This window comes from Macrobrachium nipponense, chromosome 31, assembly GCF_015104395.2.
Source record: "Macrobrachium nipponense isolate FS-2020 chromosome 31, ASM1510439v2, whole genome shotgun sequence".
Classification (NCBI taxonomy): Eukaryota; Metazoa; Arthropoda; class Malacostraca; order Decapoda; family Palaemonidae; genus Macrobrachium; species Macrobrachium nipponense.
The window spans coordinates 21,275,306-21,294,527 of record NC_061093.1 but is presented as its reverse complement, the minus strand read 5'-3'; the positions used below and the strand labels follow the sequence as shown (position 1 = coordinate 21,294,527).

General features: G+C 34.4%; 1 protein-coding gene across 3 annotated transcripts in view; it reads right to left on the bottom strand.

Annotated features, from left to right (window-relative positions):
* The window catches only part of LOC135206680 (putative uncharacterized protein DDB_G0277255), a 316,662-nt gene that overhangs the window by 145,548 nt on the left and 151,892 nt on the right, over positions 1-19,222 (bottom strand). Inside the window, exon 1 of one of the 3 annotated variants that reach the window (XM_064238070.1) lies at positions 6,214-6,934. The exons of the other annotated variants lie outside the window; for them this stretch is intronic. Within the exon in view, the coding sequence (XP_064094140.1) occupies positions 6,214-6,377 (164 nt within the window). The 5' untranslated portion in view covers positions 6,378-6,934. Of the gene's footprint in view, positions 1-6,213; positions 6,935-19,222 lie in introns of those variants that run through there. 3 annotated transcript variants of the gene reach the window in all.

The window sequence follows — 19,222 nt, the reverse complement described above, 5'->3', positions numbered from 1 at the left end:
GTCACGTCGCCACAATAACCAAAGCACGATCGGGCGTATAAACCAAGTTCGCTCATATGAAAGGTGGTTACAAATCAGAGAAGATCAGAGTGTGGATAGCTTGGACAGATAGTCACAGTAAGCACTTATTTTGCTCTTTATTGGTAATACATACATACATACTATACATACATATAATATATATATATATATATATATATATATATTTATATATATTATTATATATATAATATAAAATTCCCAAAGAAGATAAAGAAACTTCTAGGGAAATTAACGAGGAAAGGTAGTCCCCATGATCACTAGTAAATTATATAGTACTTTGATGTTTAAATACATAATACTATTTGCATAGTTACAATTTCACTATAGGTGTATATACATAAATAAAGGCAAAAGCCACGAAGGATAGTGAAACAATGGAGTATCGTTACAAGCCTTTCGACTTCTTGTCCTTTACTAAGCAGTCTGCTTATAAAGGACAAAGAGTTGAAAGGCCTTGCAGCAGTACTCCATTGTTTCACTTTCCTTCGTGGCTTTTGCCTTTATTTATATATAATATATATATATATATATATATATATATATATATATATATATATATATTCATCAAGTTCCAAATTTTCGTGATTCAGTCATATGTACATACATACATACAAACATTCAGGTCGAGTAAGGCCGAGTCACACTCGAACCTCCATCTCGTGAGGATGAACATTCTCTTTCAGTCTTATCTTTCCGCTCCGAGTGTGCCTATGAAATCGCCTGGTGAAATGTAATCCCCAAGGCAGATATCACCTGGATGGCTCATAGATGAATGGCAGAGAAAAATAGTGGCATTAATGAAGATTACGTACCTAGCCCTTCACGATTTCCTTTAAAGGCATTTATTGGCTCATTCCTCTAAAAATTACCTTAAGGTCTTCGACCTTATTTCATAATTTTGTAAATGGTTTATTTACTAGGCTATTTCTTCAGTAAATCACCATAAGGTCTTTTATGCCATAACATGAATTTTTTAATGAAATTTTTTTACTGGTTCATTCTTAAGAGATCTTCAAGTACCGTTAATAATAACTCTATACGATAACAATATATTCATCATTATTAAAGTGTACTTTAAACACTTATTCATATTTTTACTTATTTATTTATTTATTCATTCATTAATTCACCTCTCTCTGTATTTTCTATTACCTACTGTAATTTCTTTGGAAGCTTGAATTTCATGTCAATGGCCCGTGCAAGATTGTTCTATATGTACAGAGTTCATCTTCTAAATAATAATTATAATATATCTTGGAAGAGGACCTTCTTTCAAGCATATTCTGCTAAAAGGATGGCTGTGTTTAGCGAAGTAATCTTAAGATACATGACAATTTTTCTATTCTTATTAATCGCTTTTCGGGCTCATCAATATTTATTCAATAACTGGTCAATATTCATATTGGTCTTTAATAATAATAATAATAATAATAATAATAATAATAATATGCTCAAACGGCGAATGCAAATGCAAAGGCAATTAATGCGAAATTCTTTAAACCTCTAAAGAGAATACAGATAACTTCCTATTTTCCCGTTGAAGTCACCAAGATTTTTCGTCATCATCCAATAACTTTTAATCACATAAACGGAGTCAATTCTATCTGAAGGTCACCTTGAGATTATGATTTATTGGCAGTGGACACCCAGCTCTTAAATACAGTGATTACTGAAGGGCGTAATTTTCTTCTATAATTGCACTGGAGAAGGTAAAAAACAGGCCTTAACGTCTATGCGGTTTTTTGCTAATCATATAATCATCAGTCTCTCTCTGCCTTTATATATATATATATATATATATATATATATATATATATATATATATATATATGTATGTATGTATATATCATATATATATGTATATAATAAATATTTCATAAAATACTATCAAATTTTAAGTCAAACCAAATTTACCTTCAAGCTTCATAAATATTTTAAGTCTCTCTCTCTCTCTCTCTCTCTCTCTCTCTCTCTCTCTCTCTCTCTCTCTCTCTCTCTCTCTCTCTCACGAGTAACATCCAGTCACATCATATTAAATTGTAAGTCCCCGGTCTTAAGAAACGCATCACGATGAAACATATAGTACATCGTTAGATTTCACAACCATCTGGTCATAATTAATCAAAGCGAGATATTAAGTCCCTTTTCCCCGAGTGGGATGGACCGGCGAGCGATAGAAGATCTCGCTAACAACCAATGATTGACACAGGGAGGGTGGGCTTGTAGCGCACCTCAAGTCTCCTGGGTCACGTAATATGAATATAGTGCGTTGGATAAAAAATAAAGTAACGAGAATAAAAAATATAAAAATTGTGACGGGGTCGACAGGTCAAGCACGAGAGGGAATGCAGTACAAAGAGAGGACTATATTTCCAAGTCTGGTTAAACTGCGATTGCGTCTAAATGTCCACGAATTGGAATGTGATCTGTCGGAAAAGTTGGTCAAAAGTGAAGGGAAGAAAAGAAAGTTGAATGAGAAAGAAAAGTTGCTTCAAAAGATAAGAACTGAAAGTTTGTTTCATGATGTCGAAATTCGATGGGGATTTTTAGGTACACGAGTATTAACTTATGTCGGATATACTGGTCACTTTTAATCAGATACTTATGTCCTTCTAATTACCACAATACCCTCTTGACTTCTCAAATTCTTCACACTTTTCAGATATACACGTTTGTTACTAAAAGTATGAGATCCAAAAAGCATATGAACTAATTCCGACGTTCATAGCAGGATTCCAGCCAGCATACAGAGTATTACAAAGAAGTCACTGACCTGGCCACTACGCCTACATGCTGTAAATGCAGAAACCTATGATGTCAAATTGTACTTACTGGAAACTGTAAATAAAAAAAGGGGGGGAGGGGCCGCTTAAATTTGCAAAACATCAAAACTGTCATTGCCATTCTGTACTGAGTTAAATACAAGATTATATGCTTATACAACTGTAGATTCTCAACACAGTATATTTCTCACAGGAGAACTGATCTTCAGACTTCAAAAAAAAATTGCGTTACCGGTACATTCCATCACGACCAAGCACTGGTTTTTCATGTCTGAGCAGTATACAAAACCCTTCACTATCGGAGCGTCTTCGGGTGTCCGGGAAGACACCTGGACATGAGACCTATTTTAAGGGCACGAACGTGGACCCCAAAACTAAGGGGAGGAGGAGACAGGGAAAGGAATGGGGGGGGGGGGGGGTGGGGGGGGGGGGGGGTAAGATAAAGGAGTAGGAAGGAAAGAAAGGTCATACAAGTCAGGAGGAGAATTCCAAAACGAGATCCAAGAGGGAAATCCAGCTATAGCACTTCCGATTTCGACAGAGCACACTTGGAATATGGTAACCTGCTGGGTGATACGAGGTTACCTGACAGGAGGAGGACCTCTCGTCCTAGGCCACCAAAATAGTGTCTGAGAGAGAGAGAGAGAGAGAGAGAGAGAGAGAGAGAGAGAGAGAGAGAGAGAGACCTGCAGGGGGAGAACTGAGGATTTAGAGATAAATGGGGTCATTGATCAGAGGAATTGCCTTGGATTCAACCCTGCCGAGGAACAAAATAGTGCCTGAGAGAGAGAGAGAGAGAGAGAGAGAGAGAGAGAGAGAGAGAGAGAGAGAGAGAGAGAGACCCTGAAGCGGGAAGAACTGAGAATTTAGAGATAAATGGGGTCATTGATCAGAGGAATTACCTTAGATTCAACTCTGCCGAGGAACTAGACAAGAGATGGAGCACCTCCATTATGAGAGTAGTATCCCAAAAAGGGGACGAAATGTTTCCAACATAAAGCTCTAAATGTCGTCATATTTCTTCCCTGAGAATCGAGTTGAGCTCCATTCGGATCACTTCCACAATAAGAACGTAATAAACAAAAATAAATTTCATGAGCATTGTGATAGATTTTTCCCATTTCTCTATAAGGATTTATTCAAATCTAAATACAACAAATTGCAGAAACATATATAAATTACTTTGCAAATCGCTGCACATTTTATTCGCAAGAGTCACTTACCATGACAAGTAAATATCTTCTTAGGATCTTAAACCCGAGTTATTCCATTATAACTCCCTCTGAATAACTTCAAAATTATCATAATATTATTTTCGTTCGTAATCCACGTCATGACAAATGACCACGTTATAAGGATGAATAAAGAGAGCATTTGTCACCAGTCTGATGAATATCATGCAGACTTGTAAATTATAAACATTACAAAAGACCTGAGAGAGAGAGAGAGAGAGAGAGAGAGAGAGAGAGAGAGAGAGAGAGAGAGAGAGAGAGAGAGAGATGAAAAAATACAAAAAGAAGCATTATGAAAAAAAAAAACTCAATATATCAAGCCTGTCACACCTGCTCAGAATAGCCTTCAAGTTTAAGCTATTCCAAGACAAGATTTTCGCATTGTTTAAAAATCGACACCGTAGCTTAAACGCCACACAATATTGAAAGATAAGTAGACAGTTTTTCACAAAATACGGGGCATAATTACACTTCAAACCTGATTTGTGAAATATGGATATAAAACTAAGCACTGGGGCACTTTCAGCCATTCAGCACTGACGACAGTGACAAGAGGGAGTTAAAGTGGTTGAACAGCAAGATGGAAGAAAGGAAGTGGGATTGACAACCTTAGTAATGCCTACGGTGTTCAGCATGAGGAGCACTGACGGCACTATTCCCCTACGGAGATTTGATACTGCTTGCAATCCGTTAATTACTATTTGTGATAAAAAAAAAAAAAACTTCAAAGCAAACTAAGGAGAATTCAATAATTACATCAAGACAAACAAAGCATCATTCAACTTTTAAACCTGAACTAGGTCGCACGTAAATCTGGAGTTTAGACAGATTTGGCCTTTTCAGATTAATGTACGTTACCCGTGACTGAGATTGTCATTTGCAGCCGGGACGTGTCGCATTCCGGAAAGCGTGAGACACGATACTTCGGACACTTTGGCTTTGTTACCTTTCAAGACTTACTCTTATGTCCTTGTGTGCGTGTGCTTAATATGTTATATGTGTTATAATATATAATTATATATATATAATATATATATATATATATATATATATATATATATATATATATATTATATAAATTGATAGGTAGATGGAAACACGTGTGAGCATGTATTACCAGACTTCAATAACAACAAATATGGAAGAAATGTGGCCCCCAAATAAATGAATTAAAGGGAATAGAAGAACGAGATCCTACAAATTAATTCTCTTATTTTTATCGCTTCAAACGTCACGACAGCACCAGATCTTATCGTCAGTGGTGTAACTCACAAAATTATGAGAAAACTCAGTACTTATCAACAGAAAACTAGGGTGGGGACTTTTCTCATATTTTCGGCAATTATACCGCTGACTAAATAAGACGTCCAATCTCGAAATATTCGGAGCAATGAACGAATGAAGAGAACGTTAAATTAACGGGACCTTTCAATTTTTCAACTTCTTGCTAATCAAAGAGGAATGTGACGAAAGCGAAAGCTTAAGAAAATAAAAGTTTTTTAACTGCCAAAATGCTATTAGCCACACACACACATATTATATATAAATATATATATATATATATATATATATATATATATATATATGTATGTATGTAGTATGTATGTATGTATGATATATATATACTATTTGAGCACATTTTCTCATATGCAATTACTATTGAAGTCATTGGCATTCTTTGGAGAGGATATCTTTTTGACACTGAACCAGTCTATACTTCTTTTTTTCTTCAAAAAAGGAGAAGTATTAGCAGATTTAAAGTGTAAATTAAAAAGTTAGTCTCATATATATATATATTATATATATATATATATATATATATATATATATATATATATATATATTGATCCACTTTCATCGTATACGTACATAGCTAGTATTCAACAGCCACGATGTCTTCCCACTTTGTCGATTTCTTCACATTTTGGAAAAAGCTGGAACTACGAAAAAATAAACGAAGATATTTTGATGCTCCACGTAACAGAACTAGGTAACGTTATTTAACAAAAATAGCCAAAAACAATAAACAAAAACAGAAATAACAAATATCAGATTAGAACCACCTGACAACGAAGGACCAAGCAAGACAAAACAGCCCCCCCAAAAAAAAAACAACAATAACAAAAAAGTAATGAAAACTCTGAGTGCCAACTCACACAACATGTCTGGCGGGTGAAGAATCTGCCGACGATGACCTGACGTGTTTACGCATCTTCGTGACGAGGAAATCCAAAGTGGACATCTTGGACACTTGTCCAGAGCCATTCCCTACGGAGCCATCTCCTCCTCCTCCCCCATTTCTTGAGTCTTTCATCCTCATTGCGTTCGGTTTATGGGTTGGGAAGTAGCGCGAAAGAAGTTTTGAAATGGTGCAACTCCAGTTTTAAATCAGGGCTGTCAGTTTTACTGAATGGTCAATCTTCTTTTTTACTCTAATATTTATATTGATCTCATCTTCGTAAGGTTTGCTTTCACATTCAGGAAACTTGGGATCTGAGGCAGATCTTACTGGACTACTGTTTTGAGTTTATTTCTTCACCAGTGTTGTTATAGCCTTTGGAAAGCTTTACATAATGACTCAAGCTTATCTCGCCAATGTACGTTATTTGTTTCAAAAACAAACGTAAGTTCCATATCAAATTTAGTCAGACGACTTCATAAGTTATACAAATTTCAATCCACTAGTCACAGAAAATTAATAATTGAATAGTCACAGTGTTCACAAAATATAATTGGAACTCGAAAACACAGAACTTTTGAGATAAACTAGTCACTTGTGTAGCACCATTGTGTGTTAGTCCCCATCTAGAACTCGTCTTTCCAAAACACCGTCGTCCCCGCCACACTACCGACTGAGGCGATCGCCGTAACACGTGGCGTCCCGACCGACTAATGTTATCTGGCAAGCAGCACGCGCCTCGCCCAAACTGTCGTACGGCATGGCGCCTGGAGAGGGTTCTTTTTATCACAAAACTGTTTGCAAAGATGCAAACAAAGCCCCATAAACAAAGAGCTTGCTGGAAATTCCATAAAAAGAATACCTAAATCCTCAGTAGCTACACTATGATCAGGTTTCCTGTAGGAGAGCCCTGTCGAGTCTAAAAGTAAATCGAGTTGTAGTTTTGTGTAACCTTGACACAGGTGTGTTTAAGAATAGCGCGTATATTCATGAACAATTAAGTCAGGTAAAAACAAGGGTAGCTACTACACAGGATATGTCACGGTCGTCACTTCCTCTAAATGACCAACGGATGTAGTTACGCCACTGGTGTTCTATATAAGAATTAGGTCTCAGCACCTGTCCTTGCTACAGAAGACACCAGCTAAAAATGCCTTCGTTTGCGTCTTTCAGTTTTTAGTTATCGGTGGATACTTTTACTATAAATTCTGCAAAAACTCACAAATCTATTTCTCATCATCTTAGTCCAATGCAAGAATTTCGATTCTTCTAGAATATAAATGCACTTTTAAAACTTTTCAACCAAAACAAGTAAAAACAAAGAAAAAAACACGTAAAAGAACACTAGAAATCCAGTTCAGTCCCAAGCGTGAGCGTTGTGCAGAATGACAATAGTGATATCAGTACAAAGGACAGAATGAATAAAGGGCCCAGTTAAAACATGTTTAAAACTGTGGAAGTAAAAGAATAGGAGGATTAATCATATCATCCCGCAATGCGCAAACAATTTTGTTGCATATTAGACGAGGCCTTTATTACTAGCATTGAATAGGTGCTGAATTATTGATGAGATAAGATATTTTGATTCAGGATCACTAAGAACAGTAAAAGACCTCTGAAAAGAGGAGTAGTGGAATAAGGAGAAGCGTAAGATAACTACTCCAAGAGAGTAAGTCCCATGTGCAGCGGAAGCAACTGCTCAAAGGCATATCACAACATTCAAATTTTCCCTTTTTTATCATTCGGTTTTTCCCTTGCGACGTTGAGGCTTCTCGCTGGTTGCCAACCATCACATTCCGCTAATTCCCAGTTGCATAATTAAATCACTTCAAGTTTTTTGGATAAGTCTACGAGACCAGCAATCTTCTATGCGCTGGTACATCATTCCATGCATAGGATATCAGTACAATGGGATGTATAATGCGAATAGAACCCGGGTTCTCTTGCTGTTAATGTGAGAGCCCCTAACCAATATAGACTAAGCACCTAACATACACGATTTTGGACCATTGACATGTAATTAATGAGGTTATTATTCATCAAGCATAGCGGACAATGGTTAAAGACTATGTTACCAAAAGACAATCATATGACATTCTCTCTGAATGACTTTTGGTTAATACTTGAAAGATAAGTCTAAGAAGTTTCTGAGAGAACAAAATATAAATTGGACTGATTCAAATGATAAGACGTAAATTTTAAATGCAACAAAAAAGAATTCATTGAGAAATACAACGCAACCGTGCACTCTCGTACACACACACACACACACACACACACACACACACACACACACACACATATATATATATATATATATATATATATATATATATATATATATATATATATATCTATATATATATATATATATATATATAATGTGCGTATATTCACTCACGTTATGTGTACGTGTGTGTATACATAGGTACATTAATGTTGTGCTGCAGCTAAGTAGAACACAATTACTTAGAAAAACTTGACAGAAGTAGAATTTTCAATTTGAAGGCGACAGCAGGAAAACTTCTGTCAAAGGAAGCCTGGTTATACAGAGAGAGAGAGAGAGAGAGAGAGGGCGAGAGAGAGAGAGAGAGAGAGAGAGAGAGAATCTTTTTTGTTACTAGTGAACAGGAAATCTGACTAAGCTCGACTTATACATAAGTGAAATCCTTTCTTAATACAGTAAATAAAATCATCTGTACTATAACCTACTACAATGTCACACTCATATCGGAAGGACAGTATATATGGCACGTTGTTTCTCTTTCTTTTACATATCTTCCCACAAGACCGTTAAATGACAAGGTACTCAACTTGGCCAGCATTTCTCAAACCCTGCCCCGTCCTTCTCTCTCTCTCTCTCTCTCTCTCTCTCTCTCTCTCTCTCTCTCTCTCTCTGACCCATAATAATGGCACATTAGAAGAAAGGCAATACGAAAAACTTCACCTTATCAAACACAAATAGATAAATATGATATCAACAAGCGAGAGAAAACAAACCACAGAATGTGGTAACGTCCTTTTACGTTTGGCAGTCGCGTTACTTAACTACGGCAGCCGCTCAACAGTGTTGACTAGGCTAGAATATTGAATAGCTAAAACAGATAAACGACCAGCGTTTTTAAATCACATTTACTTAATATACTAGTAATCGAAAATCGTTTAAAATTTTTGAATCAACTCTCTTTAATTATAATAACGTCAATCATGGTACAGTTACAAGCTGGAAGAATAATCTTATGCATACAGTCTATATTTAACACGTGCGAAGAAATGGAGGCTTCACTGAAAAAAGAGAAAAGAAAAACCAACTAAAGTTTGGGAATACGTCGTCGTTTGACTACATTTACTGTGCAGAAGAAATGCAATAACATATTTCTGATGTTATCATTTACTTTCAGACTTTAACAAGGTTTTTATATCTTTCGAAAGGAAGATATATTTACTTAAGTGAAAAGGTAAAAACTATGATTCTTTTTCTTTTTTTTTAATTTAATATATTTTGAACAGTCCAGCAAAAAAGTGTTTTGGTTTAGCGAAAGCTAATCATATCGAATAATGATGATTTAGGGTTTTCCTTCATTTAAGATTCCAATTAGGACGACGAACTGACATAATTATTCAACTCTTTCTGATTTAGACATAGTCTACGAAAAATGCAAATCAATAACTGGAGTACCAAGAGGCAGAAGCTGATTAAAAAAAAAATCCTTTTGAACGGACCAAATGAAATAAAATAAAATAAAATAAATAAATAAATAAATAAATAAAAATAAAAAGGTAATCCTTTGAAGAAGACTGATTTCATTACGAAACTTTCTTATCGAGGGCGAATGTGTCATGTCACGTTACGTCACGTTACGTAACACAGCAACGGTGTTGCGGGGAGCAAAAGGCAATTTGTTACAACCAGTAAAATTGCCAAAATGCGAGTTGCGTGATGCAGAGAAAAGAGTATCATCCAAAACGGAAGCAGTCACTCAAGGGATATGACCGAGTCTGAGGATAAACTAGCATTGCGTATAATAATGGAGTTTATTGTTCTCATAAAAAATGAATAAATGTACATTAATTCACACTTGCTTTTGTACTTTAATGAAGTATCTATTCAAGTAATGATGTAATTAAAAAAAAACAGATCCTCAACGGCAAATACTCTTGGGTATCGTATTTAAACTTTCACGTAAACATGTTTCAATAAATCATTTTTATCGTCGAGTCGTTGCTGATAAAGATCACACTTAAAAACTACAGGAAGCTATTAATAATTAACCTGAAAACTGGCCACAAATTTCTAAAGTTGTAAAAACGTACAACGCTCGCTTAATGAAGTCCTGAAAAACTTAATATAAAAGACTATATTTGCCATTTAAAAGAGGACAGTGTTTTGACTTTCGGAAACAAACTGTTATTAATCATATGCCAATCAACTCTGTTATTGGTGGAATGTTTGTCCGATGCCAATTAGATTACAATAATCAATTTGTCATATATATGTCATATCTAGTTAATTACTAACAATTTATCAGGTATAGTCCACGTTCTCGCATCAATTTATTAGCATTCACATTTTTATAATTTGTGATACTGTCTGGAATTCAAGTAAAAAATAGAAAAACTTATGTAAGCTACTGACTCATACAACTTATATTTTTAAGTAAAATGTGTCTGGTATATGGAGGAAGCTTTCCTCTTAACCTACTTTCATGTAAATTCATACTAATTAAGTCTTCACCGTAGCACAAATTAAAGCGCAGTACTTGCATATCATTAACAAAATTATAGGCTTAAACGCTCAAAAGAATGATCGTCCCATTATATAAATTTAAGCCTAACCCATGGCATTCCAGAATGGAGTGAGCAATTCCCATGGCTAATTTAACAGCTATCAATTTAATAACTGGTGGCATGAGGTGGCGCTGAAAAAAAAACTTGCAACTTTGCTTATAAGTAGCATGATCTACACCGACCGCTTGAGGTGGAAAGGGGGGCTGGGGCGGGGGTGGCGGGGTTGATAAGAGATAGGTGCAAGTATGAAAGGTGAAGACGACTTGGAAACAACAGTTCGATTGAGATGTGTGTATGCTTATCACCATGATGAGAATATTTTGTTTACAAGAACAGTTAAGATTTGACAAGTAACGTTTTCATACATGATTTAGTAATATCTTATGAATATTTCAAACATGCTTTAGCAATATCTTATGAACATTTCAAACATGATCCACTAATATCTTATGTCTATTTCAAAAATGCTTTAGTAAATATCTTATGAATATTTCAAACATGATTCAGTATATCTAATGTCTTATGAATACTTCAAACAGGCTTCAGTAATATCTTATGAATATTTCAAACGTGCTTCATTGTTTCAGTAATACCTTATTAATATTTCAACCATGATTCTGCAATATCCTATGAATATCTTGAAGTGGTTCCACATTTTAATGGAGCAACTGCATCTACTGTATTTCTCTCCCCAGCCGAGCTGAGACCTACAAGTCAACTAATAGCCAGGTACATAAATCATTACCTAGGTCAGCCGAGGCATAACGGCTTTCAGTTTATATCTAATAATTTGATTGTCTCAGTAAGTACTGACACTTGAACTTAAATTTTTTGTATAAATAAAATACGAAGGGTTTAAACACAAGGAAAGAGCGGTCTGTATACATGCACAAATAAGGGTCTTTTTTTTTTACAAGAATCTGACTTATGCCAGCATATCCACTCCCATAAGGTGGCCATTAATCATAGGAAGGTGTGAAAACGAGTAAGAGATATGTTGTGGACCTCCGGACGATGGCTATCCAACACAGATGTTGCGTAAATAAAAGTTCCTTGTATAACATAGTATACCTTTAACATGTAACGTAGTCATAGAAAACGAGCTACAGTTGGTGTATTAGAAAATGGGAATCAAATATTTCAAAGGAGCATCTGAACAAAACATCCAAAGGACCCTTTTACATTATCTCTGACCACAAAAAGAAAGAAAGAAAGAAAACTACATATCCATATAAATATCATGTAACATTTATAGAGTTAAGAAGATATACACTTATTATGAATGAGCGTAAAGTCTCTTGCCTTAAATTACCTAATACATTCTTTTCCGACGGAAACAAACTAAAATAAGACATAGCAGCAATTATACGGACATTACGTTTTCAGACCATCATGTATCAAATTTCTAGCTTTGCCTATTCTCTACTCAAAAACTTACATCTGATAAACATTTATGTCCGTACATTTTTGTTTCTGCATAATTATGAGCTGAAGGCGATTGCAATGGACAAATTCTTGACTTGTAATTCACTATATGAGACCATATGGAATTACATTTAATTCAAACTGTACTGTACCAAGGAGAGAGAGAGAGAGAGAGAGAGAGAGAGAGAGAGAGAGAGAGAGAGAGAGAGAGAGAGAGAGAGAGATCAACGCCTCATAAACAGTAATCTACGTGTAATTTTATCAATCTTTAGAGAATGTCTGCAAGTGTTGTTTGTACAATGGTATATTTATGATGGTGATTTAGTACATCTAAAAGTGGATGGCAGCAATTACAAGTGCAAAAACGACAACAATAATAACAACTGATAAAATAGTGATATCACGCATGTATGCATACATCAATTACATGTCCACCAAATATTATACATATATACATACATACATACATACATACATACATACATACATACATACATACATACATACATACATACATACATACATACATACAAAAAACAAACCATCATATCATATATATATATATATATTATATATATATATATATATCATATATATATATATATATGTTCTTTTTTTTTTAACTTGGATCATCAGGCTTTGTAGTGACAAGCGTACCAAAAAAAAAAAGAGCAAAGAAGTTAAGAGAGCATTGTGGCTATTACACTTGCGCATATATATATATATATATATATATATATATATATATATATATATGTGTGTGTGTGTGTGTGTGTGTGTGTGTGTGTGTGTGTGTGTGTGTGTGTGTGTGTGTGTGTCAAATTATGTATTCAGATATGTCGGTTTGTTTACTTTTTTTTCCTTTAAAACGTTTCTTTCTGGCATGTGAATGAATGGTTAATTAAAATATGAAATTGTAGTAGCCACAATGCACTATTTATAACTTTATATTAACCATTTATTCACATTCTAGAGGAAAAGTGTAAAATCTGAATAATAAAAGTTTTAAAGGAAAAAATGAAAACAAACCGACATATCTGAATAAGTAATGCGACATTTTACGTTAAAATTTCTATCGAATTGCCAATAATATTTCTATCTATATACCAATACTATTTTACGTGCAAATTTCTACCTATATACCAATGATATAAGTGACCCATGTACATGAATACTGCATGTATAAGTGTAAAGGAAGGATATATACGTAAATATCTAAGTCATAAGACCTTCATGGCACAACCATCTTCATGTTAGAAAATTACGAATACCTTGATAATAGTTATCAAAAACAACCCTATATCTTACACCACAAACAGTAACTACAACTTCTGTCATGGAAAAGGAAATGAATCGAGATATACCTGAAAAAAAAAAAATTACAGATCTAACCGTGACTCTGAAATGCCAAGGTCGCCCTCAAAGCTTTGTGTTAACCTCGACTTCTTCACAGGAAATGATAAGAAGAACTGGGTAGAGGAAATGATCAAAATAAGGGTTATGAGGTGGCATGAGAGTTCTGTCATCGGGAAGTGATGAGACCTATTGCGTCGTGCTGACCTGCAAAGCACGAACGGAAACAAGAAAAACGAGGGAGTAATGATGGCCGTAGCAGCTACCCTAACGATTAATGCTTCTTTTATTGCTGTTCGGTAAGATTTGTATCGATAATAGCCAATATCGTTTCAAGGTCATGAAATCTGGAGACAATATGCTTCATTAAAAAAAATAATGACCCGACATTTTTCGATTTCTTATACGATATAGCGACCGACCACTCTCCAGTAACTAGAAGGGCATTGAAGGTTGTAAATTCTCTGCAATAAAAAATATATAGACTATAACTTAGAACGAAAAATAAGATCTTATTGCAACCGCAGCATAAACCACCAAGGAGCGAAAAGTTCACTTACTTTTTTCTACGAATACTGACGCTTAGTCAATATTTGCTATCGTTCTTTCCATTCTGATGATAAGTCTATTTGCAAGATTTTACAGTAAGATGAAAACGTTTGGAAGAGTTATAATTATTGGCATTCAGTTAGCATGGTAACGGCAGCAAAAACCAAAAGCCTTCTAAAAGTACATGTTGGTCTGCAGACTTTCGTAGCTTGAAAACCAATACCTAGTTATGAACTGTTTGACTCTTTCTTGTATAAGATTGAATAACAATAAATAATATTACCAAAAATGAGATGACTTTCCAACTATCCAATTCAATAAGTAAACACCACCCTAATAAAAGAATACTACAATTGTTTTAAAGGTCATTGCTCCTGAATGGACGGCTCAATAAGCTTCACTGATATGCCGTAGAATTTTGCGGAAGTTATTCAAATCATCTTTTCAGCTTAGGGTATTGGCTATTGGTAGTGGATTTCAGTGAACAGCGTATTTACTCTTTCAAAAGCGCAAGTATTGTTATTTTCGCATGTTACAGAATTCACTATTTAAAAGACACCTAAATTGCTTTCGGGTGACATAATATTGGAAATTGATGTGTATGTGATAGGTTTCTCATTTGATTGTCATATAGAAGGTATCGATATAGAATTTTTGACGATTTTGCCCATACTTATAAACTCGTGGGAGACTGGTTGGTGGAAGTCGTTCGTTAGAGAGGACCCATTAGTCAATTTTTACATTCTTACAAATTTTGTTAAAGATTTTGATTTTAGCTTGCTCTGCTTTTCCTCTGTCTGCTGCTGGCCCCTCTCCTCCCTCATACAGGATACAGCACAAGGGACCTTGAGTCTAGCAATGCTGCAGTAGGATAGCGAGCAGGAATACGGACATCAACATAGGAATTACCTATAGTTGGTCTGTTGGGCGCTTCCTTCATTTGCGTTCTTCGTTGTGCAATTGTCATGTTCAGAAGTTTACTTCGACGAATTTCTCAAGTCATAATGTTCAATTGACTAAGGATGAATCTAGCACAAGGTTCGAAAGCTATTAATATTTATTAAAGACCATACATCGTTGTGGACTTGCAACCATTATCACCATTTCCGACACGGAAAACTGTGCCTAATAATAATAATAATAATAATAATAATAATAATAATAATAATAATAATAATAATAATAATAATAGTGATGGTGATGCTCAATTCTGCTACAGTCATAGTGAAAGTTGGTAACAGTGTCAAAAAGAGTACTTATCTTCCTCAATATCAATACTTTAATGGTATGCCATGGTACATTTAATGGCATGTGCGGGTAATACAAACTTTCTTACAATCACGACCAAACTTGAGATATTCTATTGCATCAGGTACTTTATTATCAACTTACAATACCTGAAAAATGCTTTGGCTTCCGAACAGCTATGACTTGAAAGGTCAAAGACATGCAACCAATTGGACCGAAAAGATCTGAGGTCTGAATTGGTCAAGCGAACCATTTCTTTCTTTCTTTCTTCTTCTTCTTCTTCTTCTTCTTCTTCTTCTTCTTCTTCTTCTTCTTCTTCTTCTTCTTCTTCTTACAGAATACGCCCAAGGGATGGCATTTAGGTCGAGACAATCTACATTGGCCATTAGGAATTCTTGGCGTTAAAGTGCTCTGGCTAAGTAGTTCTCAAATATTTAATCTTATACTAGTTTTTTCATATATATATATATATATATATATATATATATATATATATATATATATATATACGTATATATATATTTATATATATATATATATATATATATATATATATATATATATATATATATATATTTAATCTTATACTGGCTTTTTCATATATGATAGATATAGTTATTACAGATGTTTACATATGAGAACACAAAAAGTCAAGAGTTTACACACACACACACACACACACACATATATATATATATATATATATATATATATATATATATTATATATATATATATATATATATATATATATATATATATATATATATATATATATATATATATATATATATATATATATATATGATGTGTGTGTGTGTGTGTACATATACATATATATATTATATATGATACATATGTATACATAGATATAAAATTCACCAATTAAAAAATCTTTGCTCAAATTACCACCAACACATCTCTCAGTTCATTTTATTTTCCTGGTCGGGAAAAGAAAGGTGCATGAATGTGCAATCACCCACACATACCTGAGAAAAATCAGTGCAGGCAAAAGACTACTTAACTATCCAAGTCTACCACGCAATCTAGAGTGGATAATTTCACATTGGATTAAAATCCTGCTCACCTTCTCTTACTAAGTTGAAATCGTGAATTTCATGTTATTGAATTTTGATTGATAGGTACTAAGTTTTTGGTCGTATTGTCTTCCACTTGAATTTCAGTGATCTTATAAAAAATTCGTCCTTGTCCCAGAGATATTGATTTGCTAGAATGAAGCAACTGTTATGACCTTAATATTCTTTTCGTTTGGCAATGGAATATTCCGAATTCGAGATATTCGAAGTGGCATGTTGTACAATCAGTCAGGAACAAAGTAAAGAGCGTCGAGTCATCTAATTGAGAGTATTAAAAACACTGACTTATAACTCATGTCATTAAAGGTATTTTGACCCCAGAAAATTAACTATACAAAAAAGAAGAAGAAGAAGAAAAAAAAACATTATAACCCACTATAACCAGAAGTGCAATTAACAGCCACTCGCAAAAACTAGTCTCCCCTTAAGGTAGGCGATAAAATTCTCGTTTTCTAAATATTTCACGTTCTCTTCTATCAATTGCAGGGATGACTATTAGAGACAAATTCTCTCTCTCTCTCTCTCTCTCTCTCTCTCTCTCTCTCTCTCTCTCTCTCTCTCTCTCTCTCTCTCTCTCTCTCTCTCTCTCTCTTACTCGTATAAAAATTTCAGACAGCTTATTTATTTAAAGTATGAAGGTATGATATCAAGTGAAAGTTAAATGATTTCCAAAATAAAGTATTTGAGAACAATTATCCATAAAGATGCTAGTGGTAGGTACGGGATTTTTGTATTACATCTAAATACAGCATCGCCTAGAATTCAACAGGAATGTAAGTCATTAAATTCAACTGTAAAATATAATGGCAATACTTAAAATAAATAAAATGGAATCAAAATGAAAAATATTTATATTTTTTCAAATGTCTTCACGGAGTAGCCTAAATCAAAAAGCAAAATACATTAAAAAAGAATCAGGTTGGCATTATTATCTCCAGTCAAAAAACTACATTTTTAACAATACAAAATGAAAATTCAAAAGGAAATTAAGATTTTTAGCATTCTTACTGAAAGCTCTCAAACAATCACTAAAAAAGACAGCTGTGTGTCCATGTTTGTAAGCATAATTAGTGTCTACGAAGGTTTGTGGCCGCATTTATAAACAATGTGAATATGACGCGTAACTATGCTATTCTCCATACATATGCACATGTTTTTATCGTTAGATTCGGCCAGCTTTATGCTGGCACGGGCTCTTGCTTCACAGCAGCCCGTAACATTGGTTTTTAGACAGTTAGGTATATAAATTGAGTATTTGTAATTGTATATGTTTATATATATTTAATTTATGTTGATATGTCCGTGTTCTTATAAACTTACAAATGAATGTTATCATATACATTGTATATATATATATATATATATATATATATATATATATATATATATATATATATATATATTATTGTTTTTATCAGAGAGAGAGAGGAGAGAGAGAGAGAGAGAGAGAGAGAGAGAGAGAGAGAGAGAGAGAGAGAGAGAAAGTAGATACTCCCACTTCTCTGACTAAATGTCTGATATATTTAAAATCATGCACAAATAATGGCATAAAAATTCATCGTATCTTAAAAAAAAAAATGCAGGTTTACCCGAGAAAAGAAAGTGAATCGCTGGAATAATCGTAAATCGAAGGCAGAGTGAGGGTAGGTATAATGAATGCCAGTAAGAATAACAAAGAACGGTGCGGTTGACTCACAGCTATTCAAAAGTAAATGAGTCACGACCTGGTGAGACAAGAAAGTCATTGGGAACTTTGCAAAATTTGTGGAAAAAAAAAGTCAAGATTTAAATGAAAGCGAAGCTGAAACTTGTGCGTGAAGTAGTGAAGTGTTCTTTGCGTGAGTGGAATGAGTGCAAGTGAATGCAGTAAGAATTGGGAAATAAAGAAAATAAACGACAGAATCAGGATCAAAATAACAGCAAAAAGAAATTATATTGTATAAAGTCAAAGCAAAACAGTTAGCATAATTCATAACACGATCATGAAAATACTAAGGTGAATTGAAGTAAATGTTAATTTTAAACTGTTCAAACAAGGGACTGTACCGGGGAGGGGGGGGGGGGGGGGGGGGGGGAGGGTTGAGGATCCAGAAAGAATTGGATGAGGAGATGGTGTCATAATTGTTGTCAGAAATAATGGGCCTTAATATTCACGCAGTGCAAATAAACATTATGGTAAGGACTGGCATGCTCCAGGGAAAGCTTTTTATGGTATGTAAAAAGCTTCTTGGTTTCTTCTTCGATTCAGCAATACGAAAAAGGCAAGAGGCTTACTTTTGTTTATAGAATTTCTAAACATGAAAAAACAAAATACACGGAAATTGCCCACTTACAAATATATGCATAGACAATTAAAGACAATACAGTACCTCCATAAAAGTGAAAAATGTAACTACCACTAAATGATTTCTCCAGCGCTCTGTGTTCTTCACAAGACGACAACATTTACGAAGAAACCTCGAGGGTGAATGTCACTCGGCGGTGAGGATAATCGCAGTACTTTCTTCGCAAAGTCCTCGATTCGCGG